Source organism: Pelecanus crispus, chromosome 29 (genome assembly GCF_030463565.1).
Source record: "Pelecanus crispus isolate bPelCri1 chromosome 29, bPelCri1.pri, whole genome shotgun sequence".
NCBI classification, from domain to species: domain Eukaryota; kingdom Metazoa; phylum Chordata; class Aves; order Pelecaniformes; family Pelecanidae; genus Pelecanus; species Pelecanus crispus.
Genome location: NC_134671.1, coordinates 1040184 through 1065166, shown reverse-complemented (window position 1 = coordinate 1065166; position 24983 = coordinate 1040184). Strand labels below are relative to the sequence as shown.

The 24983-nt window shown below is 60.8% G+C and overlaps 1 protein-coding gene across 1 annotated transcript in view; it reads right to left on the bottom strand.

Annotated features, from left to right (window-relative positions):
* Window positions 1-22086, bottom strand: part of TENASCIN-X (tenascin-X) — a 67770-nt gene extending 45684 nt beyond the window's left edge. Inside the window, 17 exon segments of the mRNA XM_075725317.1 lie at window positions 976-1269; window positions 1529-1816; window positions 2567-2860; window positions 4240-4533; window positions 5406-5699; window positions 6380-6469; window positions 6547-7452; window positions 8743-8896; window positions 9701-9813; window positions 11117-11279; window positions 11281-11354; window positions 12196-12350; window positions 12352-12399; window positions 19851-20017; window positions 20736-20909; window positions 21272-21457; window positions 22021-22086. Coding sequence (XP_075581432.1) covers window positions 976-1269; window positions 1529-1816; window positions 2567-2860; window positions 4240-4533; window positions 5406-5699; window positions 6380-6469; window positions 6547-7452; window positions 8743-8896; window positions 9701-9813; window positions 11117-11279; window positions 11281-11354; window positions 12196-12350; window positions 12352-12399; window positions 19851-20017; window positions 20736-20909; window positions 21272-21457; window positions 22021-22086 — 3760 coding nt within the window.
* Between the last annotated feature and the right edge of the window lie 2897 nt (window positions 22087-24983).

The window sequence follows — 24983 nt, the reverse complement described above, 5'->3', positions numbered from 1 at the left end:
CCATTCACTTGATCCTCCAAACTGCCCACCAACTACCCCAACATCCATCCAGCTATCCAGCCTTCTGTCCTTCCATCCAACCATGCAACTATAAAGTCCTTTCAACCACTCAATCCATGAACCAGCCACAAACTCAACCATCCACCATCTGTCCATCCATCAATCGATCCAGCCACCCATTCATCCATCCACCCCTCCATCCATCCCACAAGTGTCCAGTTCTCCATACATTCAACAAGCCACGTGTTCATCTGGCCATCCCTCCACTCATAAATCCATCCATCCACCCTTCACTCCAAGCATCTATCCAACCATTCAGTCAACCATCCAGTCCATGAATCAGCCACACACTCATCTAATCATCATCCATCAACCTGTCCCTTTTTCCTTCAGTCACTCCTTGAATCCATTCCTCCATTAAATCATCCAAACACCTAAACATTCATTTAATCCATCAACCTGCCATCCAGCCATCCCTCCATCCTTCCATCCAACCATGTCTCTGCCCAGCCATCCAAACAACCGACTCCATGGACCAGCCACAAACTCATCGGTCTGTCCATCAATCGATCCGACCATCCATCAGTGCACTCATTCACCCAGTCAACCATTCATCCATCCAAAAATCCACCCATCCAACCATTCATCCATCCATCTATCCATACCTCCATTAACTGATAGATCTATTCAAACACACACCCATACAGCCGTCCACTCAACCACAAAACCTCCATCCATCCATCCATTCCTCCATTCATTCAACCAACCATTCCATCCACCCAACCCTCCAGCCATCACTCTATCCCTCCATCCCTCCAACATTCCATGCACACATACCTCCATACCACCCATACCCAACAGCTGCTCCCATTTCCCACAACGATCAAGGCAGCAGCACAGGCCCTGCCACAGCTCCTGCACTGCTCCAAATCCAGAGCCCAAAGGAGACATGGAAGGAACCCACAGACACCTCACCTGTGACAGCGTCAGCGGAGACGGGGCCCACACGCTTCCGACCCCACACCCCGTACAAGTTGAACTTGTAGCGGCGCGATGGTGACAGACCCGCCACCGTCACCGTGCGGGAATCACCGTCCACGGGCAGCACCTGGGGCTGGCCTTGCGCATCCTTGTACTGCACCGAGAAGGAGTCAAAGGTGCCCTCGGGGACGCTCCACTCCAGCTGCACGGAGTCGGGGGTGACCTGCGAGGCTGCGAGCTCGCCCAGGATCGGCTGGGATGGGGGTTCCTCCTTCGGCTCAGCTGCAGCTGCAACACAGAGGGCACAATCCAGGGCATAAACACCCACCAATCCACACACACGTCCATCCATCTTCCATCTATCCATCCATCCATGCATCCACTCCTCCAATCCATCCTCCACGCTCCATTCCAATCTCCCACCATGCAAGTGCCCTACACCGCTCCACAAGGCAAGTGCTAAGAGATGTTCCACGCAACGGGCTCCAGCCACACAGCAAACCCAGGGACCACAAGGGACACAGACGGGGCCCACAGATATGCTCACCTGTGACGATGTCAGTGGAGACGGGGCCCACACGCTTCCGACCCCACACCCCGTACAAGTTGAACTTGTAGCGGCGCGATGGTGACAGCCCCGGCACCGTCACCGTGCGGGAATCACCGTCCACGGGCAGCACCTGGGGCTGGCCTTGCGCATCCTTGTACTGCACCGTGAAGGAGTCAAAGGTGCCCTCGGGGACGCTCCACTCCAGCTGCACGGAGTCGGGGGTGACCTGCGAGGCCGTCAGCTCGCCCAGGATTGGCTGGGATGGGGGTTCCTTCTCAGGCTCAGCTGACGCAACAACAGAGAGGATAATATGCATGGAATAAACATCCACCAATCCACTCACACATCCATGCATCTGTCACCTATCAATCCATCCATCCTCAGCACCAAACATCCATACATATCTTTCTCCTTCAGTCAGTCCTTGCAGTCATTCAACCTGTCATCCATCCAGACACTTATCCTTTAAGCCTCCAAGAACCAGATGTCAGCCAACCATCCCACTATGCAGCCATCCATCGATCCATCTATCCACACATTCGCTCCATATAACCAGCCCTTCATCCTCCCATACAACCATGCCTCCATTCTGCCATCCAAACAACCATGCCACCTCTGAAACCACCATAAACTCATTCATCCTCCATCCACTCAGTTATCCCACCGTCTATCCATGCTTCCACTAATTCAGCGATTGATTCAACCAGCCGTACATCCAACCACCCATCCATCCTTCTATCCATTAAGCCATCAAGTCACAGGACACCCTTCCATACAACCATCTATCTATAGATTCATCCATTCAAATAATGAAATACCCTGCTGTCCAACCTTCCATCCATCCACCCAACCCCCCTGCCAGCCAGCCATGACTCTAATCTTGCAAGCTCCCATCCTTCCAACCCAGTCAGCACCCAAGAGATGTTCCCATTTCCCAAGAGGTCAAACACACCCAGGACAGACCCTGCCACAGCTTCTGACCCACGTCAACCCAGTTCCAAAGGAGACATAGATGGGGCTAACAGACGTACCCACCTGTGACAGCGTCAGCGGAGACGGGGCCCACACGCTTCTGACCCCACATCCCATACAGGTTGAACTTGTAGCGGCGCGATGGTGACAGACCCGGCACCGTCACCATGTGGGAATCACCGTCCACGGGCAGCACCTGGGGCTGGCCTTGCGCATCCTTGTACTGCACCGTGAAAGAGTCAAAGGTGCCCTCGGGGACACTCCACTCCAGCTGCACGGAGTCGGGGGTGACCTGCGAGGCTGCGAGCTCGCCCAGGATCGGCTGGGATGGGGGTTCCTCCTCTGGCTTGGTTGCAGCTGCAACAGTGAAGGCACAATGCAGAGTATAAACATCCATATGTCCCTCAGAACACTCATCCATCCATTTCTCCATCCATCCATCCATTTTTCTACCCAACCATCCCTTTATCCATCCATCCACACACTCCAAAAATCACCCCTCCAAATATCAGTTCACCCAAGCATCCACCCACCTGTCCTTCCATCCACCCTTAACACTTCTACCCACCAGCCTTCCAGCCATCCACACATGCATTCTTTTCCTCATTAATGGTGGTTTTTGGTCACCATGTTGTCATCCATTCATTCATCCATGTCTTTGTCATTCCTTTCATCCACCCACCAATCCCGTTATCTGTCCATGCAACTTTCTCTCCCTCCATTTCTCCATCCAACCATCCAGGCTTCCATCCATCCAATCAACCATTTCTCTGTGCACTATTTCACCCATAGGTCCTTGAATCCATTCCTCTACCCAACCATCCCATCACCCAACTTCCATCAAAATACCCATCTATCCAGGCAACCATCTGTTCAATCAGCTATCCATCCAATCAATCTATTAACCAACCACCCACCATCATCCAGCCAGCCATCTGATCATCTACCCACCAATGAACCCAACCAACCATCCAAACACACATCCAGCTCTCCAGCTGTTTCTCCATGCATCCACCCAGGCCTCCATCCCTCCCATCACCCCCATTTTCTGTGAGCAATCTTCTATCCATCAGGGCATGCATTCAGTCAGCCAACCATTAACAGTGCCATTTCTCCCCCCACCAGTCTGTCCAGTTACCCCTCTGCTACTTAGCCATGCATTCATCCCTTCAACAATCTGTCTATCCATTCATGTGTCCATCTGTGTCCATTCATCCATCCATCCATCCGTCATCTTTTGGACCATTAATTCATGCACCTCTCCATCCATTCTTCTGTCTAGCTGTCCATGCAAGCATTTATCCATGCATCTCACCCACCACGCAGCCGTGCTTCCAAACATCTATCCAACCTCTCATCTTCCCATCCACCTTCTTCTATCCATCTGGCCAAGAATCCACCCATCCATCCAACACTGCATCCATTCAACCATTCAGTTATTCATCCATCCATCCATCATCCAACCATCCATCAATTCATGGATCCAACCATCCTTCTTTCCATCCATTCAAAAAACCAATCACCCAACCATCAGACACACATTCACCCCTCCACCCGCCTGTCTGTCCATCCACCCATCCAACCATCCATCCATCCATCCCTCTCTCTTGCTTGCTCCCATCCCTATGTTCATCCAACAGGCAATACTCAAGAAATGTCCCAACTGGACAAGCTCTGACCACACTCCAAACTCAGCGCCCAAAGGGAACATGGATGGAGCCCACAGACGCCCTCACCTGTGACAGCATCGGTGGAGATGGGGCCCACACGCTTCCGACCCCACATCCCGTACAGGTTGAACTTGTAGCGGCGCGATGGTGACAGACCCGGCACCGTCACCATATGGGAATCACCATCCACAGGCAGCACCTGGGGCTGGCCTTGCGCATCCTTGTACTGCACCGAGAAGGAGTCAAAGGTGCCTTCAGGGACGCTCCACTCCAGCTGCACGGAGTCAGGGGTGACCTGCGAGGCCGTCAGCTCGCCCAGGATCGGCTGGGATGGGGGTTCCTCCTTTGGTGGGGCCAGGGCTGCAACAGGGACAGCACAATGCAGGACATACTGGGGACAGACATCCCTCCATCTATCCATCCATCCATCCATCCATCTGCTTGCTCCTCCATCCATCTAATCACCCACCCATCACTCAACTCACCCAACCTTCCATCCATTTCCCATTCCTCCAGCTGTTTGTCCGTCCATCCACTCATCCATCCAATTATTCCTTTGACAGGCAATTCAGGCAGCCATCCTGCTAGAAATCTGTCCTTCCATCCACCTAACCATCCATGTGTCCATCCACGTGTCTTCCTACCCATCCATGCTTCCTTCCATCCAGTCACCCATTATCTCACCATGACCCTTCAGCCTCACATTAGTTCATGGATCCATGAACCCAACTCTCCAAGCAGGCACCCATTCAGCTGTTCATTCATTAAACAGTCCGATTATTCACCTGACCACACATGCTTCCATCCATCCATGCTCCCATCCATTCATCTATCCAGCCACCAAACAGTCCACCCAATCATTTTTCCAGCCACCCATCCATCATTCATCCATCCAATCCCAACTATCCATCATCCATCCATCCATCCATCCAGGCATCTCCATCCATCCATCCATCTGCATCCATCCATCCATGCACCCATCCAATCCCAACCATCCATCCACCTACCCACCATCCAATCAAACACCCACACGCTCATCCAATCATCCACCCTTCCATACAAGCATCCCTCCATCCATCCCTCTGACCTTGCGTGCACCCATGCCCATCAACAAATCAAGGGCTGGATGGTCTTCCCATATCCCTCAAGGTCAAAGGACCTGCCAAGGCTCCTGACTTGCGCCAAACCCAGTGCCTGCAGAGGACATAGACAGGGCCCAGAGATGCCCTCACCTGTGACGGCATCGGTGGAGATAAGGCCAATGCGTTTCCGACCCCACACTCCATACAGGTTGAATTTGTAGCGGCGTGATGGTGACAGCCCTGGCACCGTCACTGTGCGGGACCCGCCATCGACTGCGAGTGCCTGAGGTTGGCCTTGCGCATCCCTGTACTGCACCGTGAAGGAGTCAAAGGTGCCCTCGAGGACGCTCCACTCCAGCTGGACAGAGCCAGGGGTGACATGGGAGACCGTGAGCCCGCCCAGGCGGGGCCGGAGCGGTGGTTCCTCTGACGGTGGGGCCGGCACTGCAATGGAGATGGCACAAAGCAGAACATGAAGATGCACCCACCCATGCATCCTTCTGCTGAACCATCTGTCTATCCACCCACCTGTCTAATACGCACCCTTCAATCCAAGCACCCAACCACCCACCCATCCTCCCACCGATCCAACTGGGTGTCCACCCATTCATCCAATCATCCATTCATTCTGTTCTTTGTCCATTGTTCCATCCATCAGTCCATTTAACTGTTCACTCTTTCGTCCATTCAAGAATCCAGGCTTCCATCCATTCAGTGACCTGTTTTCCAATTCACTTTTCCTTACACCAATCTTTGAATCCACCTATCCACCCTCCCACCCATCCATCCAACCTTCCATCCATCCATCCACCTACCTATCTGTCCACCCACCTATCTATCCAACCTTCCAGCCATCAAACCATCATCCATCCACCCATTCATTCAACCATGCATCTTTCCATCCACCCAACCATCCATCCACCCACCTTATCTATCCAACCATGACCCATCCATCCTCCTACCCACCCATCTAACCATCCATCCAACCAACCACCACCCAGCCAGCCATCCAACCATCCATCTATCCACCCACCCACCCATCCTTCCCCAACTTGTCTACCAAGAGCAGTTGAGCCTGAACACCTGGGTCCCTCCCAGTGCTGCCATGGACCATCTGATGGTACCTGCTTTGGCTACGGCACCTTGGGGTTCAGTCAACTCTATCTCATACATGTGCTCCCAGTCCAGCGGGGGCTCATTGGTGCCACCTACCCCTGCACCCAAAAGAGAAGTGGGCAGTTATGGGATGTCCCCGTGCAATGTTGTCCCTGTCTCCATCCCCATCACCCACCTGCTGTCACCAGGAATGTGTAGGACTTGGAGACGTGCCCCCGCACCACGCCGTGCACCTCCACCCGGTACATGGCCCCCGGCACCAGCCCTGGCACCCGGGCCACCGCTGTGTCCCCCGGCACCTGTAACTCCCCCTCAGCCCCCTCCGGCTCTTCCAGGAGCCGGTAACGGATCACCACAGTCTCTGCGTGGCCCCGCAGCCCATCCAGGTCCACCAGAGCCTCACCAGCAGCCCCCGGCATCAACTGGGGCTTGGGGTGGGGGATCTGGCGGAGGAGCTGGTGACGCAATGGGGCTGGGCTGCGGCGCAGAAGGTAAGAGAGGATGGCACGGGCCACCGCCGGCACTGTTTGGTTGCCCCGGAGGGGGAATTTTGTAGCCCGGAGGTGGCTCTCCAGGCGCTGCAGCAAGGAGCCATTGTAGGAGGAGAGCTTGGCCCCCAGGTCATGCAGGGATGGGCCACCTGCGAGCACTGGGGACAGTGGGGATGCTGAGGACACCGGGGACCATGGAGATGGAGGTGATACAGGGGACTGTGGTGACGCTGGGGACCGTGGAGATGCAGGTGACCTTGGGAACACTGGAGATGCTGGAGCCTCTGGGGACCTTGGGGATGCAGGGGATCCTGGGGACCCTCGAGATACTGGGGATGCTGGAAATCTTGGAGATCCTGGGGATGCTGGTGTCCCCAAAGACCCTGTTGACCCCAAGGATGCATCCGGTGGCACTGATGATGCTGGTGATCCCAGGGACCCTGTTGACCCCGGGGATGCTGGGGACCTTGGGGATGCCGGAGACCCTCTGGCTGATGGTGACGCTGGGGCCACTGGTGATGCTGGGGACCCCAGGGAACCCTGAGGGGACCCTGGGGAGCCCCCATGGGTGGGTAGAGTCTGGGCAAGCACTGCGAGAGCAAAGGGGACCAGGGTCATCAACCCGTCCCCAAAACTCCCTGTCTGCCAGAGCCTGGGGACCCATGGGCGGACACGAGGATGGATGGACACAGGAAGGGACAGATGAACACATAGGGACAGACACCCATGGGGATAGACTGGGGAAACCCAGACTCATGGGAACAGACTGGGACAGATGGACTGACGGGGACAGACTGGGGACATCCAGACCCAGGCAACAGAGAGGCGCATAGGGAAGCACCAGGAAATGTGGGGACACGTGGGGCCATGGGGACACATGGGGACAGATGCAGATAGATGGGCCCGAGGGGACACATGGACCCACAGGGACAGACTGGTGACACAGACCCACCAGGACAGACAGACGCACGTGGACCAACAGAGCCATGGGGACACACAGGTATGTGGGGATGGACAGAGGCTGCAGGCACCGTCCTTGTCGCCATGTCCATCCCCGTCCTCATCCCCCTGCCAGTCCCTGTCACTATCCCTGTCCCCATCTCTGCCATCCCCATGCTTGTCATCGTCCTGTCCCTCTCCCCATGCCCATGCTGTCCTCATCCCGATGCTTGCATCATCCCTCTCCCCATGCCTGTCACCGTGCTGTTCCTGTCCACGTGCCATCCCCATCTCTAGGTCGACCCCATCTATGTGTTGTCCCCGTCACCATCCCCATGTTGTCCCTGTCACCATGCCTGTGCCCATGCTGTCCCTATCCTCATGCCATCCCCAAGCCCATGCCATCCCTGTCCCATGCCATCTCCATGGCTGTCCCCATCACTGTCCCCATCCCTGTGCTCATGTCATCCATGTCCCCAGCCTTTCCCCATCCCCATGCCATCCCTGTCCCCATGCCCATGCTGTCCCCATGCTCAAGCTGTCCACATTGCTGTGCCCACACCCCTGACCATGCATCACCATCCCCAACCCCATCCCTGTGCCATCCCCATCCCTGTCCCCACGGTCATGTTGTCCCCATCCCTGTGCCCATGCCACCCCTGTCCCCATGCCATCACTGTCCCCATCCCCATCTCTGTCATCCCTGTCCACATGCCTGTGCCGTCCCTATCCCTGTCCCCTTCCCCATGCCATCCCCATCCCTGTTCCCACACTGTCCCCATGCCCGTGCCATCCCCATTGCTGTTCCCACACCCATGACCATGCCATCACCATCCCCTAACCCATCCATGTGCCATCCCCACCCCATCCCTGTGCCCACACCCATTGCCATCCTCATGTTGCTCCCATCCCTGTCCCCGTGCTGAGTGGGTGACACATACAGGTGCGGATGCGCAGGGTGCCGGGCGCCCCAAGGTGCTGCTCCCGCTGGGCCTGGATGAAGAGCTCGAAGGCATGGCCGGGTGCCAGCCCTGTCACCTCAAAGGCGACAGCGGAGCCGGGCAGCTCATGGGTCGTCATCGCTGCCGGCTCATCCTGGGGACAAGGGACAAGCCAAGGACACGCTGGGGACACCACAGTGGGACCTGGCCCCGAGTCAAGCAGCAGGCAGGTGGCCACAGCCAAGAGCCTCTTCCAGGGCTGGGGGACATGCTGGGAACACACTGGGGATGTGTTGGGGACAGCCAAGGAGGGACACACTGGGGACAGTGTGGTGAGGACACCTCCTCATCCCTGAGCCAGGCAGGAGGCAGGTGGCTGCAACCAATGGCTTGTCCTGGGGCTGGGGGACATATTAGGGACACCACGATGGGGATATGCCCTGGTCCCTAAGCAGGACCGCAGGCAAGTGGCTGCAGGCAGGTGGCTCATCCTGGGGACAGGAGACATGTTGGGGACACTGGGGACACCGTGCTGGGGACACATCCCTGTCCCCAAGCCAGGTAGCAGGAGGGTGGCCACAGCTGCTGGCTCATCCTGGGGACAAGGGACGCATTGGAGACACACTGGGGACACCACAGGGGGGACACTGTGGGGGAGACCCATCCCTAAGCCAGGCAGCAGATGGGTGACACCACCATGGCTCATCCTGGGGACAAGGAACACACTGGGGACATGTCCCCATCCTCGAGTTAGGCAGCAGGAGGTGGCCTGACCACTGGCTTGCTCTGGGGACAACAGGCACACTGGGGACACGGTGTCTCCCAGCAAGGCAGCAGTGAGTGGCTACGGATGCCACATCATCCTGGGGATGAAGGCCATGTTGGGGCCACATTGGGGCCAACACACTGGGGCCACTGCAGCGCTGGGGACCTGTTCCCACCCCTGTCCCCAGCTCACCAGTGGGATGAGGGCCACCTGGTAGCCATCCACTGGCACAGGGGGGCGGGGCCAGGTCACACGGAAGGACGTCTGGTTGCGGGTGGCCAAGCGCGGTGTCACCGAGGGGATCTCTGCAGGGACACAGCCCCATCAGCAGATGCCACCGTGGGGACACTCTGGGGTACCACAGGATGGGGCACCCATGGGATGGGGACACCCTGGGGACACCATGGGACTGGGACAGCTTGAGGACACCCTGGGGACACCACAGGATGGGGGACCCATGGGATGGAGACACCCTGGGGACACCACAGAATGGGGACATCCTGGGGACACCACAGGGACAGGGCATCCATGGAATGGGGACAATCTGGGGACATCACAGGACAGGGACACCCAAGACACAATGGGGACACCGTGGGATAGAACACCATGGAAGGGGGACACCCTGGTGATACCACCAGATGGGGCACCCATGGGATGGGGACACCCTGAGGACACCATGGGCCAGGGCCAATGGGATGGGGACACCCTGGGGATGCTACAGGATGGGGCACCCATGGGATGGTGACACCATGGGATGGGGACACCATGGGGACACCACGGGATGCGGACACCACAGGATGGGGACATGGAGGGGACACCCAAGGAACAAGGCCACCCGAGCCATGGGGACACCCAGATATGGAGCACCCACAGGACAGGGGCACCATGGGGACGCTCAGGGCCAGGGCACTGGGAGAGCACTGGAGGACACCGGGAGACACCGGAGGAAATGCCAAGGTGGCATCAGGGTCCACCATGGCTGGGGGACTGGAGGGGGGTGTCACTGGGAGCACTGGGATGGGAACACTGGGGGAGCACTGGGGGACACTGGGAGCAGTGGGGAGCACCAGGGAAGCACTGGGGACACTTGGGGATGTTTGGGGACAAGTGGGGATGTACTGAGGTGGCATCAGAGCCCACTACAGCCGGGGAGGTAGGGGGGGCCCTGGGACCACTGGGATGGGGACGCTGCAGGGAGCACTGGGGACCCACGGGGACACTTGGGGACCCTTGGGGACCAGTGGTGACGTACCAAGGTGGCATCAGGGCTCACTACGGCTGGGGAGAGAGCCTGGGGGGCACTGGGAACACTGGGATGGGGACCCGTGGGGAAACTCAGGGACCCTTGGGGACACTCAGGGACCAACCAAGGTGGCATCAGGGCTCACTACGGCGGAGGAGGGAGGTGGGGGGGGCACTGGGGGGACACCTGGAGACACTTGGAGATAGCAGGGGAGCACTGGGGACACCAGAGGACATTTGGGGACATACCGAGGTGGCATTAGGGCCCACTGTGGCCAAGGAAGTTGGGTGGAGGAGCACTGGGATGGGGACACTGGGGAAATACGAGGGACCCCTGGGGACCCTTGGGGACACTTGGGGACATACCGAGGGCGCAGCGGGGCCCGCCACGGCCGGGGGGACAGGCGGGGGTGGCGCAGTGGGGGCCGGTGAAGCCGGGGAAGCAGCGGCAGCGACCCCCCCGACATCGTCCTTGGTCGCTGCAGCCGAGGGGACAGGGGGGGTGGGGGAGGGGAGGGGGGGGGAGGGGGAGGGGCGGGGGGGGAGGGGCAGCCGCAGCCGTCGCCAGCGGAGGGGGCGCAGAGCTCCCGAGCCAGCGTGCGTCCTGCGGGGACGGGAGGGACATGGGGGGTCACAAGGCCCCATGGCCCCCTACATGCCACCTCCATGTCCCCCCGTGTCCCCCCAGTGTCCCCCATATGCTCCATGGCCCCCCCATGGCCCCCCACATGGCCCTCCATATGCCCTATGTCCCAATGTCCCCATGTCCCCCCATATCCCTCCCATGTCCCCCCAATCCTTATCTCTCCCCACGGCCCCCCAAACACCGCCTGTCCCCATGTTCCCCAATGACCTCCCCATGTCCCCCATGTCCCTGTGACCCTCATGTCCCCCCTGACCCTCCCCATGTGCCCCCCTATCCCCCCACAGGTCCCCCATGACCCTCATGTCCTCCCACATTTCCCCCAATGTCCCCCCAAATGCTCTGTGTCCCAATGTCCCCCCATGTCCCCTTATATCCCCCTTGTCCCTCCGTATCCCTCCAAGTCCCCATGTCCTCCATGTGCCCCATGTCCCCCCACACATCCCTCCAAATGCCCCTTGTCCCACAGTGCCCCCCCTTTTGCCCCATGTCCCCCCCAAGTCCCCCCACCTCCCCACAACCCTCATGTCCCTCCCATGTCCCAGTGTCACCCCATGTCCCTCCATGTCCCCCCCATGTCCCCACACATGCCCCATGTCCCCCATGTCCCCATGACCCTCATGTCCCCCACCACGCCCAATGTGCAGTGTCCCCCCATGTCCCTCCATATCCCCATGTCCCCCCCATGCCCTATGTCCCCCCGCATCTCCCCATGTCCCAATGTCCCCCAACGTCCCCTCATGTCCCCCCACATGCCCCATGTCCCCATGCCCCCCATGCCCCGCCGTGTCCCCCTACATACCGGTGCCGGCCTGGGGTCCCTGGCTGTCCCCGCACTGTCCCTGCAGCGCCCGCACTTGTCCCTCCAGCTCCCGCAGGCGCCCCAAGATGGCCACCAGCGCCGCTGCCCCACAGGGGGGAGCCGGGGGGGGGGCCGGGGGGGGTCCCCGTCCCCCCCCGCAGTGCCAGCACCAGCAGCAGCAGGGGAAGCCCTGGGGTCATGGTCCTGTGGGGAGGCGACAGATGGCACCCGTGGGGACACCCATGGGGGACATCCACGGGGACACACAGACTCCCATAAGGGACACCCAGGGGACACCCGTGGAGGACACATGGACACCCATGGGGGACACCCAGGGGGCACACGGACTTCGTGAAGGAGCACACAGGGGACACATGGACATTGTGGGGGACACACGGACAGCCACAGGGGACATCAATGGGGACACATGGACACCTGTGGGGGACACCCAGGGGACACAAGGACACCTGTGGGGGACACATGGACATCATGGGGGACTCTTAGGGGACACATAGACACCCGTGGGGACATCCAGGGGACACACGGACACTGTGGGGGACACAAGGAGACTGTGAAGGTGCACACAGGGGGGACACAGACACACAGAGGGGACATCACGAGGATACATGGACACCCACAGGGACAGACAGACATCATGGGGGACACACAGACACCTGTGGGTGACACACAGGGGACACCTGTGGACACCTGGGGGGACACCCAGACACCTACGGGGGACAGACTGAGAACCACAGACACCGATGGGGGACAAACACCCGTGGGGACACACAGGGGACAGACACATGGACATCATGGGGGACACATGGACACCCACAGGCAACATTAGTGAGGACACATGGACACCTGTGGGGAACACACAGGGGACACAGGGACACCCGTGGGGACATGGGGACACAGGGACACCTACAGGGGACACATGGACACTGTGACCATGGCACCCCCCCACAAGCCTTGTGTGGCCTTGACACCAGTAAGCCCCGGCAGCCTCCAGTAACACCAGTAACCTGCCCAGTAACCCCCAGTTCTCACTAGCTGCAGTAGCTTCATCCCTCCCAGACCCCAGTAACACCAGTAAAGTAACCCCACTCTCCAGCAGCTCCAGCAACACCAGTAACTCCAGTAACCCCCAATCTCCAGTAACGTCAGTAACGCCAGCACCTCGAGCAACTCACACCAGCAACACCAGTGACACCAGTAACAGCAGCAACCCCAGCAACAACTCCAGTAGCACCAGTAACTCCAGTCACCCTGTCTCCAGTAACACCAGTAGCAACCAGCAACCCCAGTAACTTCAGAGACACCAGCAACTCCAGTCACCTTCAGCAACAACTCTAGTAAAACCAGTTACTCCAACAACACCAGTCACTTCCAGCAACACCAGTCACTTCCAGCAACACCAGCAACTCCAGCAACACCAGTCACTTCCAGCAACACCAGTCACTTCCAGCAACACCAGTCACTTCCAGCAACACCAGCAACTCCAGCAATTCCAGTCACTTCCAGTAACACCAGCAGCTCCAGCAACTCCAGTAAGCCCAGTAACTCCAGTGACACCAGCGACTCTAGCAAATCCAGTCACTTCCAGCACCAGCAGCAACTCCAGTATCCCCAGTACCTCCAGCAACACCAGTAACACCAGCAATTCTAGTGACCTCCAGTAGCACCAGTAACTCCAGTCACCTCCAGTAGCACCAGTAACTCCAGCAACACCAGCAATTCCAGTCACCTCCAGCAACACCAGCAGCTCCAGCAACTCCAGTAAGCAAGTCCAGTAACACCAGTGACTCCAGCAATTCCAGTCACTTCCAGAACCAGCAGCAACTCCAGTAACCCCAGTAACTCCAGCAACACCACCAGTAACACCAGCAATCCCAGTCACCCCCAGCAACACCAGTCACACCAGCGACACCAGCAGCTCCAGTAAGCCCAGTAACCCCAGCGACTCCAGCAATTCCAGTCACTTCCAGCATACGCAGCAATTCCAGTAACACTGGTAAGTCTGGCAGCACCAGTAAGCCCAGTAAGACCAGTACCTCCCGTCCCTGATCTGTCCCTGTGGCTCGGCTGTGGGGTGGGGTGGGGTCAGGTCCGGCACGGGAGGGGGCCTGGCCGGGGGGGCGGAGCCACGTCCCACGCACCTGCCCCACATCTTCTGCCCCACACTTTCACCCCATGAGCTTCAGGGGACCCAGGCGTCCGGGCCCCCAGGTTCTGCGCCACAGCCCCCCCCACCCAGGGGGCCCAGGCGTCCGGGCCCCACAGCCCCCACTCAAAACCCGTGGGTCGCAGAGGACCCAGGCATCCGGGCAGGCCCCCCCTCCCCCCAGCGTGTTTATGGGGTGGCGGTCGCCACGGTAACCAAACATCTGGGTGGGAGCAGCCAGATGTGGGGTCCAGCTGCCAGAGCGGGGGGGGGGGGGGGGGGGAAGAGGGCCACGCCCAGTAACACCAGTGATGAAGCACAGCCTGCCCCAGGACTCCCACTAACACCAGTAATATGGCAGAGCCTGCCCCACGGCTCCCAGTGCTCCCAGTAACCACGGTGCCTCCTGCTGCACAGCTCCCAGTGCTCCCAGTCACCACAATCCCACCTGCCCCAGTGCTCCCAGTCACCACAGTGCCACCTGTCCCACGGCTCCCAGTAACTACGGTGCCACCTGCCCCATGACTCCCAGTAACCACGGTGCCTCCTGCTGCACAGCTCCCAGTGCTCTCAGTAACCACGGTGCCACCTGCCCCACGGCTCCCAGTCACCACAGTGCCACATACCCCACGGCTCCCAGTAACCACAGTGCCACCTGCCCCACGGCTCCCAGTGCTCCCAGTCACCATGGTGCCACCTGCCCCAGTGCTCCCAGTAACCACAGTGCCACCTGCCCCACAGCTCCCAGTGCTCCCAGTCACCACGGTGCCACCTGCCCCACGGCTCCCAGTGCTCCCAGTCACCACAGTGCCACCTGCCCCACGGTTTCCAGTCACCACAGTCCCACCTGTCCCATGGCTCCCAGTCACCACAGTCCCACCTGCCCCACAGCTCCCAGTGCTCCCAGTCACCACAGTGCCACCTGCCCCACGGTTTCCAGTCACCACAGTCCCACCTGCCCCATGGCTCCCAGTCACCACGGTGCCTCTTGCCCCACGGCTCCCCGTCACCACGGTGCCTCCTGCTGCACAGCTCCCAGTAACCACGGTGCCTCCTGCTGCACAGCTCCCAGTGCTCCCAGTCACCACAGTGCCACCTGCCCCACGGCTCCCAGTGCTCCCAGTCACCACGGTGCCACCTGCCCCACAGCTCCCAGTGCTCCCAGTAACCACAGTCCCACCTGCCCCACAGCTCCCAGTAACCACGGTGCCTCCTGCTGCACAGCTCCCAGTGCTCTCAGTCACCACAGCCCCACCTGCCCCAGTGCTCCCAGTCACCACAGTGCCTCCTGCCCCAGTGCTTCCAGTCACTACAGCCCCACCTGCCCCACGGCTCCCAGTGCTCCCAGTCACCACGGTGCCACCTGCCCCAGTGCTCCCAGTCACCACGGTGCCACCTGCCCCACAGCTCCCAGTGCTCTCAGTCACCACAGTCCCACCTGCCCCACGGCTCCCAGTCACCACGGTGCCACCTGCCCCATGGCTCCCAGTGCTCCCAGTCACCACAGTCCCACCTGCCCCACGGCTCCCAGTCACCACAGTGCCACCTGCCCCACGGCTCCCAGTGCTCTCAGTCACCACAGTGCCACCTGCCCCACGGCTCCCAGTAACCACGGTGCCAGATACCCCACGGCTCCCAGTAACCACGGTGCCTCCTGCTGCACAGTTCCCAGTGCTCCCAGTCACCACAGTCCCACCTGCCCCATGGCTCCCAGTAACCACGGTGCCACCTGCCCCACGGCTCCCAGTGCTCCCAGTCACCTCAGTGCCACCTGCCCCACGGCTCCCAGTGCTCCCAGTCACCACAGTCCCACCTGCCCCACGGTTTCCAGTCACCACAGTGCCACCTGCCCCACGGCTCCCAGTAACCACGGTGCCACCTGCCCCACGGCTCCCAGTGCTCCGAGTCACCACAGTGCCTCCTGCCCCACGGCTCCCAGTAACCACGGTGCCTCCTGCCCCACAGCTCCCAGTGCTCCCAGTAACCACAGTGCCACCTGCCCCACGGCTCCCAGTAACCACGGTGCCACATACCCCATGGCTCCCAGTCACCACGGTGCCTCCTGCTGCACAGCTCCCAGTACTCCCAGTCACCACAGTCCCACCTGCCCCACGGCTCCCAGTGCTCCCAGTCACCATGGTGCCACCTGCCCCACGGCTCCCAGTGCTCCCAGTCACCACGGTGCCTCCTGCTGCACAGCTCCCAGTGCTCTCAGTCACCACAGCCCCACCTGCCCCAGTGCTCCCAGTCACCACAGTGCCTCCTGCCCCAGTGATCCCAGTCACTACAGTCCCACCTGCCCCATGGCTCCCAGTGCTCCCAGTCACCACGGTGCCACCTGCCCCAGTGCTCCCAGTCACCACGGTGCCACCTGCCTCACAGCTCCCAGTGCTCTCAGTCACCACAGTCCCACCTGCCCCACGGCTCCCAGTAACCATGGTGCCTCCTGCTGCACAGCTCCCAGTGCTCCCAGTCACCACAGTGCCTCCTGCTGCACAGCTCCCAGTGCTCTGAGTCACCACAGTCCCACCTGCCCCACGGCTCCCAGTGCTCCCAGTCACCACAGTCCCACCTGCCCCATGGCTCCCAGTCACCACGGTGCCCCAGAGCTCCCAGTGCTCCCAGTCACCACAATCCCACCTGCCCCACAGCTCCCAGTAACCATGGTGCCACCTGCCCCACGGCTCCCAGTGCTCCCAGTCACCACAGTCCCACCTGCCCCATGGCTCCCAGCAACCACGGTGCCCCACAGCTCCCAGTGCTCCCAGTCACCACGGTGCCACCTGCCCCACGGCTCCCAGTAACCACGGTGCCACCTGCCCCACGGCTTCCAGTGCTCTCTGTCACCACAGTCCCACCTGCCCCACGGCTCCCACCATGGTGCCACCTGCCCCACGGCTCCCAGTGCTCCCAGTCACCACGGTGCCACCTGCCCTACGGCTCCCAGTAACCACGGTGCCTCCTGCTGCACAGCTCCCAGTGCTCCCAGTCACCACAGTCCCACCTGCCCCATGGCTCCCAGTAACCACGGTGCCACATACCCCATGGCTCCCTGTAACCACGGTGCCTCCTGCTGCACAGCTCCCAGTGCTCCCAGTCACCACAGTGCCACCTGCCCCACAGCTCCCAGTGCTCTCAGTCACCAGTCCCACCTTCCCCACGGCTCCCAGTCAGCACGGTGCCTCCTGCCCCACGGCTCCCGGTCACCACAGTCACACCTGCCCCACGGCTCCCAGTAACCATGGTGCCACCTGCCCCACGGCTCCCAGTGCTCCCAGTAACCACAGTGCCTCCTGCCCCATGGCTCCCAGTAACCACGGTGCCTCCTGCTGCACAGCTCCCAGTGCTCCCAGTCACCACAGTGCCATCTGCCCCACAGCACAGCTGTGGGGCTCTGGGGCCAGGCCATGGGGCTGTGCCCATGGGAGCTGTGGGGCTGGCTCTGGGGCTGTGCTGTGGGTCAGTGGAGCCATGCATCGATGGGGCTGCACTGTGGGGCTGTGCTGTGGGTCAGTGGGGCCACACTGTGGGGCTGTGGGGGCACACTATGGAGCAGCAGGGCTGAGCCGTGGGGCTGGCTGTGGGCCCAAGCCATGGGGCCGAGCCGTGGGGCTGCACTGTGGGGCCAAGTCACGGGTGGTGCCGGGTAGGGCCATGACTCAGCCTGGCCGGGCCCCCCGCCCCCCCCCCCCGCTGCTGCTGTTGTTGCTGCAGGACATGGCGGGGGCGGGGGGGGGGGGAAACTCATCCCAACGCCTGCGTCCACTATGGGGGGCGGTCAGTGGTCACCCGGATGCCTGGGTCCCACAGAAGGCGGGGGAGTGGGTTGTGGGGCAGGGGGTTCCCGGATGCCTGGGCCCCCTGTGGACAGTGGGGGGCTGGGGGGGGGCTCGGAGGGCCCGAATGCCTGGGTCCCCTGAGGACAGTGGGGTGCAGCAGGGGTGACCTGAGGGGGCCTGGATGCCTGGGTCCCCTAAGAGGCGGGGGGGGAGAGGAGGAGGGGGCACGTGGGTTCGCCACGAGGTCTGGCAGGGTCAGGCAGGGGGTGGGGACCCGGACGCCTGGGTCCCTTGGGGCTGGGGTGTGGGGCAGAGCTGGGGGGGGCCGGACGCCTGGGTTCCTTGGCGAGGGCTGGTGTTTTGCTCATCGCCCCCGGGTTGGGCGGGCCCAACACGTGTGAGGCTGGGGGGCACGTGTGGGGCTGGGAGGGCACATGTGTGGGGTTGGAGAGGCAGGGGGCACATGTGGGGCATGTGTGGGGCTGGGGGGGTCACAGACACTTGTGGGACTGAGAGGGCCATAGGGCACATGTGGGCTGGGGGGGCACGTGTGAGGCTGGAGGGCATGTGTGGGGCTGGTGGGCACTTGTAGGGCTGGGGGGACTGTCACGTGGGGCTGTGAGGGCCATAGGGCAGGTGTGGGGCTGGGGGTGTTCATGGGAGATGTATGGGGCTGGGGGGAACAGAGGAGGCTGGGAGGGTCTGTGAGGCACATGTGTGGCTGGGGGACACGAGGGAGGCTGGGGGGTGCCATGGGCACCTGTGGGGCAGGGTAGTCCATGGGGCATATGTGGGGCTGGGGGAGTGGGTCCCAGTCATGTGTGGGGCTGGGGGAGCTCACCATCATATGTAGGACTGGGAGGATCCATGCAACACATGTGGGGCTGGGCGGGGGGACGACATGGGGCAGATGTGGGGTGGGGGGTTGTCATGGGGCACATACGGGGCCCGTGTGGGGCTGAGGGAACGTGTGGGGCGCGGGCTGTGGTGGGGGGAGCCCGCCCTGGCCCAACCCCACGGCTGCTCCTGCCAAGGAATTTTCTCGGCTTCCATCAACAGCATGAGGTAACGTGGGGGGGAGGGGGGGACCCAGGCATCCGGGTGGGGGGAGGGGGCAGATGCTCGAGACACGGCGGGGGGGGGGGTGGTGTCGGTCACGGGACCCCCCCCCCCCCATGGTGCCCCCCAGGATCCCCAACCCCGTGGGACACCCAGGACATGCGTCACCCGTGGTCCCCCCAGCCCTGCCCCAGGTGCCCGATGTCCCCACGGACCCCCCAGGTCCCCACCAGCCCCGACGCTCTGTCCCCACCCCACGGGCTCCGCTCCCCTGTCCCCATCCCAGCCGACCCCATCCCGTCCCCGCTGGCCCCATCCCCCCACTCAGTCCCCACCTGTGTCATCCCCCCCCCCCCAACCCCCATCCCATCCTGTCCCCACTGTGCCCATCCCCCCACCGCATCCCCACTGTCACCTGGTGCCTGGCACCTCATGGGCACATCGGACCCCCAACCCCCATCCCTGCCCCCCACCCCTCCCCCCTCCACCTCCCCCCATTCCCGCGCCCCCATCCCTGCCCTGGTGCCCCCATCCCTGTCCTGGTGTCCCCATCCCCTGGTGTCCCCCTCCCCAGTTCCTGCTGTCCCTCACCCTCCTTCCCCGGGTCCCCATCCCCTGCTGTCCCCCCCTGTCCCCTGCCCTGCAGCAGGCACCAGTAGTGGCTGCCGGGGCGCAGGAGCTCCCCGGGGGACCCCAGCTCGTGCAGTCGTCCCCCCTCCAGCACGGCCACCCGCTGCGCCCGCGTGGCCAGGGCCACCTGCCCCGTCACCAGCAGCACCGCGCGCCCGGCCCCGCTGGCTCCGAAGATCTCCTGCTCCACCTGCGGCGGGTGGCATCGTCAGTGGGGACCCCCGGGTGTGGGGACACAGGAGACGTGGGGACCAGGGACCCAGGGGACATGGAGACCAGGGACCCAGGGGATGTGGGGAGTTGAGACCAAGGGGAGCAGGGCCCCAGGGGACATGGGGGCCCCAGGACCCACAGGACACCTAGACTGGGGACCAAGGGGACCCAGGGGTTGCTGGCATTGGGAAACAGGAGGACATGGGGACAAGGGACTTGGGGAGGGGAACACTGGGAGAGGGGATGCAGGGGACTCCCAGGGACCGGGGGTCTGCTGGGAGCGGGACCCAGGGAATGTGGGGCTCAGGGACCCAGGGGAAACTGAGATTGGGGACCCAGGGGACCCAAGTGCCAGGGACCCAGGGGGCAGTGGGATTGGGGACCAAGGGGACACAGGGGCCAGGGACTGGAAGAGGGGACCAAGGGGGACGCCGCTGGGACCAGGGGTCTGCTGGGAGAGGGACCCAGAGGACAAGGATGGGGGAGGAGGGGGACCCAGGGGCTGGGCACACAGTGGGGACATCTGGTGATACAGGGTGGTGGCGGGGCCATGTGGGGATGGGGATGGGTGGGGATGGCTGCTGACATGGGGGGGACATCTGGTGACACAGGGGTGGCAGTGGGGACCCATGGAGACACCGGGATTGTGGGGGGGGGCCCTTTGGGAACATCGTGTGACGGGGCGGTGGTGGCACCTGGCAGCGCAGGTAGCGGTGCTGGTAGGCAGGGAGGGGGTGACCGTCCAGCAGCACCCGCCCGGCCCCCGGCGGGCGCAGGCGCAGGACCAGGGACACCAGGGTGCTCTTCCCCGCCCCCGGGGGGGCCACCACCGCCAGCACCTCCCCGGGGCGCAGCTCCAGGGACACGCCCTGGGGGGACAGACGTGACACCCCCGTGCCCTCTCCCCCAATGTCCCTGGCCCTCCCCTGTGCCCTCCCCACTCTGTCCACATGGCCCCACACCCTCCACACCACGTCCATGTCCCCATGCCCTCCCCACCGTGTCCCCATGTCCACCTGCCACGTCCCCACTGTCCTTCTGTCCCCCCACCATGTCCCCACACCCTTCCCACCATCTCCGTGTCCCCATGCCCTCCCCACCGTGTCCCCATGTCCACCTGCCATGCCCCCACCATATCCCACACCCTCCCCACCAATTCTGTGTCCCCATGCACTCCCCACCGTGTGTCCCCATCATGTCCCCACGTCCCCCACCCTGTCCCCATGCCCACCTTGAGGACGGGCTCTTGGTGCTCAGCGTAGGAGAACCAGACGTCCTCAAGCTGGAGGTGGCCCCGCAGGACATCGGGTGCCAGTGTCCCCGTGGGTGCCACCTGCTCCTCCCGGTCCAGGAACTCAAAGATCTTCTCTGAGGAGCCCACGGCCTTGGTCATGTTGGGGTAGTAACGGAGCAGGACCTGGGGACACAGAGGGGACGTGGCGGGGAGGGTGTGGGGACACGGGGGATGCAGGAACATAGTGGGGGGATGTGGGAGGGCAGGGAGGATACGGGGACACAGCGGGGGACACAGGGACACGGTAGGGAGGACACAGGCACATGGACAGATGGGAGGGGAGGGAGAGGCCTTACAGAGCGATCCAGACAGACCAGAGCGCTGGGCAGTCACCAACTGTATAAAGTTTATCAAGAGCAAGAGCCAGATTCTCCACCTGGGATGGGGTAATCCTGGGTGCACGTACAAACTGGGGGACGAGGGGCAGGAGAGCAGCCCCGAAGAAAGAGCTCTGGGGGTTCGGGTTGACGGCAAGTTGAATAGGAGTCAACAGTGTGCCCTGGTAGCCAAAAGGGCCAGCCGTGTCCTGGGGTGCATCAAGCACAGCATTGCGAGCCGGTCGAGGGAGGTGATTGTCCCACTCTACACTGCACCGGTGCGGCCCCACCTTGAGCACTGGATGCAGTTTTGGGTGCCTCAATATAGAAGGACATCAAACTGTTAGAGTGTGTCCAGAGGAGGGTGACCACGATGGTGAAAGGTCTCGAGGGCAAGAAGTACAAGGAGAGGCCAGGGTCACTTGGTTTGCTCATCTCGGAGAAGAGAAAGAAGGCTGAGGGGTGACCTCATCGCTGAGGGGTGACCTCATCGCAGACTACAGCTTCCTCAAGGGGGGCAGTGGAGGGGGAGGTGCTGATCTCTCTCTGGTGACCAGCGATAGGCCATGAAGAAATGGAATGACGCTGCATCAGGGGAAGTTCAGATTGGACATTAGGAAAAGGTTCTTCACTCAGCGGGTGGTTGGTCACTGGACCAGGCTCCCCAGGGAAGCGGTCAGGGCACCGAGCCTGTCAGAGCTCACGGAACGTCTGGATGACACTCTTAACCATATGGTTTAGTGTTAGATAGTCCTGCGAGGAGCAGGGAGTGGGACTCGGTGATCCTTATGGGTCCCTTCCAACTCAAGATATTCCATAATCCCTGCTCTTGACCGGCTGCTTATGCTGTGTTTGATGCACCCCAGGATGTGGTTTGCCCTCTTGCCTGCCGGGACACACTGCTGGCTCCTATTGATCCCGCTGCCAAGCAGCACCCCCGTGAACTCAACCATTTCATGATCACTGTGGCCAAAACAGCCACCGACCATCAACTCTCCCACGAGTCCTTCTCTAATTCCAACCTAAATGATTCTAGGAAGGCCAACAGCATAGAATCATAGAATCATTTAGGTTGGAAAAGCCCTTTAAGATCATCCAGTCCAACCATTAACCTAACACTACCAAGTCCACACTAAACCAATTAAGGGGAGAGCAGCAATTTCATGTTTCCTGGCTTGGTGGCTGTATTATTTATAATGAAAGTAAAAACTAAGAATCATTAAGATTGGAAAGGACATCTAAGATCATCAGTCCAATCATCAACCCAACACCACCGTGCCCACTAAGCCATGTCACAAATTGCCATGTCTACACATTTTTTGAACACTTCCAGGGATGGGGACTCCACCACCTCTCTGGGCAGCCTGTTCCAATGCTTGACTACCTTTTCCATGAAGAATTTTTTCCTAATATCCAATCTAAATCTCCCCTGGCGCAGCTTGAACCCATTTCTTCTCGTCCTATCACTAACTACGTGGGAGAAGAGACCAACACCCACCTCACTACACCCTCCTTTCAGGGAGTTGTAGAGAGCGATCAGGTCTCCCCTCAGCCTCCTCTTCCCCAGGCTGAACACCCCCAGCTCCCTCAGCCGCTCCCCACCAGCCCTGTGCTCCAGACCCTGCCCCAGCTCCGTTGCCCTTCTCTGGACACGCTCCAGCACCCCAATGTCCTTCTTGTGCTGAGGGGCCCAAAACTGGACACAGCATTCCAGGTGTGGCCTCACCAGCGCCGAGCACAGGGGCACGATCCCTGCCCTGCTCCTGCTGGCCACACTATTCCTGACACAAGCCAGGATGCTGTTGGCCTTCTTGGCCACCTGGGCACACTGCTGGCTCATGTTCAGCCGCTGTCTACCAACACCCCCAGGTCCTTTTCAGCCAGGCAGCTTTCCAGCCACTCTTCCCCCAGCCTGTAGCGTTGCATGGGGTTGTTGTGACCCAAGGGCAGGACCCGGCACTTGGCCTTGTTAAACCTCATACACTTGGCCTCGGCCCATGGGTCCAGCCTGTCCCGGTCCCTCTGCAGGGCCATCTGACCCTCCAGCAGATCGACACTCCCACCCAGTTTGGTGTCATCTGCAAACTTACTGAGGGTGCACTCAATCCCCTCATCCAGATCATCGATAAAGATATTAAACAAGGCTGGCCCCAAAACAGAGCCCTGGGGAACACCGCTCGTGACCGGCTGCCAACTGGACTTAACTCCATTCACCACAACTCTCTGGGCTCGGCCACCCAAACAGTTTTTTACCCAGCGAAGACTACGCCCGTCCAAGCCATGAGCTGCCAGCTTCCCTAGGAGAATGCTGTGGGAGACGGTGTCAAAGGCTTTGCTGAAGTCCAGGTAAATGACATCCACAGCCTTTCCACCATCCACCAGGCGGGTCACCAGGTCATAGAAGGAGATCAGGTTGGTCAAGCAGGATCTGGCTTTCATGAACCCATGCTGGCTGGGCCCGATCCCCTGGTTGACCTGCACTTGCCTGTTGAGTTCACTCAATATGAACCGCTCCATAATCTTTCCTGGCACCGAGGTCATCCTGGCTTGTATCAGGAATAGCGTGGCCAGCAGGAGCAGGGAAGCGATCGTCCCCCTGTACTCAGCACTGCTGAGGCCACACCTCAAATACTGTGTTCAGTTTTGGGCCCTTCAGTACAAGAAAGACATTGAGGTGCCGGAGCATGTCCAGAGAAGGGCAACGAAGGTGGTGAAAGGTCCAGAGCACAAATCTGATGGGAAGCGGCTGAGGGAACTGGGGTTATTTAGCCTGAAGAAGAGGAGGCTGAGGGGAGACCTAAGGTCTCTACAACTCCCTGAAAGGAGGTGGTAGCGAGGTGGGTGTCAGTCTCTTTTCCCAGGTAACAAGTGATAGGACCAGAGGAAACGGCCTCAAGTTCAGCCTAGGCTGCAGTGATCACGCATTGGTGGAGTTCACGCTCCTGAGGGATATGGGAAAAGCGAGGAGTATAGTCAGGACCCTAAATTTTAGGAGGGCAAAGTTCCAGCTCTTGAAGGAGTTAGTCAGAAAGATCCCTTGGGAAACGGTCCTCAGGGACAGGGGAACGGAACAGAGCTGGCAGATCTTTAAGGACACCTTCCATAGAGCACAAGAGCTCTCGGTCCCCAGGTGTAAGGAATCAGGCAAGGAAGGCAAGAGACCAGTGTGGCTGAGTTGAGACCTGCTGGTCAAACTAAAGAGTAAGAGGGAGCTGCACAGGCAGTGGAAGCAGGGACAGGTGTCCTGGGAAGAGTACAGGGAAGCTGTCCAGTTGTGTACGGATGGGGTCAGGAAGGCGAAGGCGCGGCTGGAGCTGAATTTGGCAAGGGAT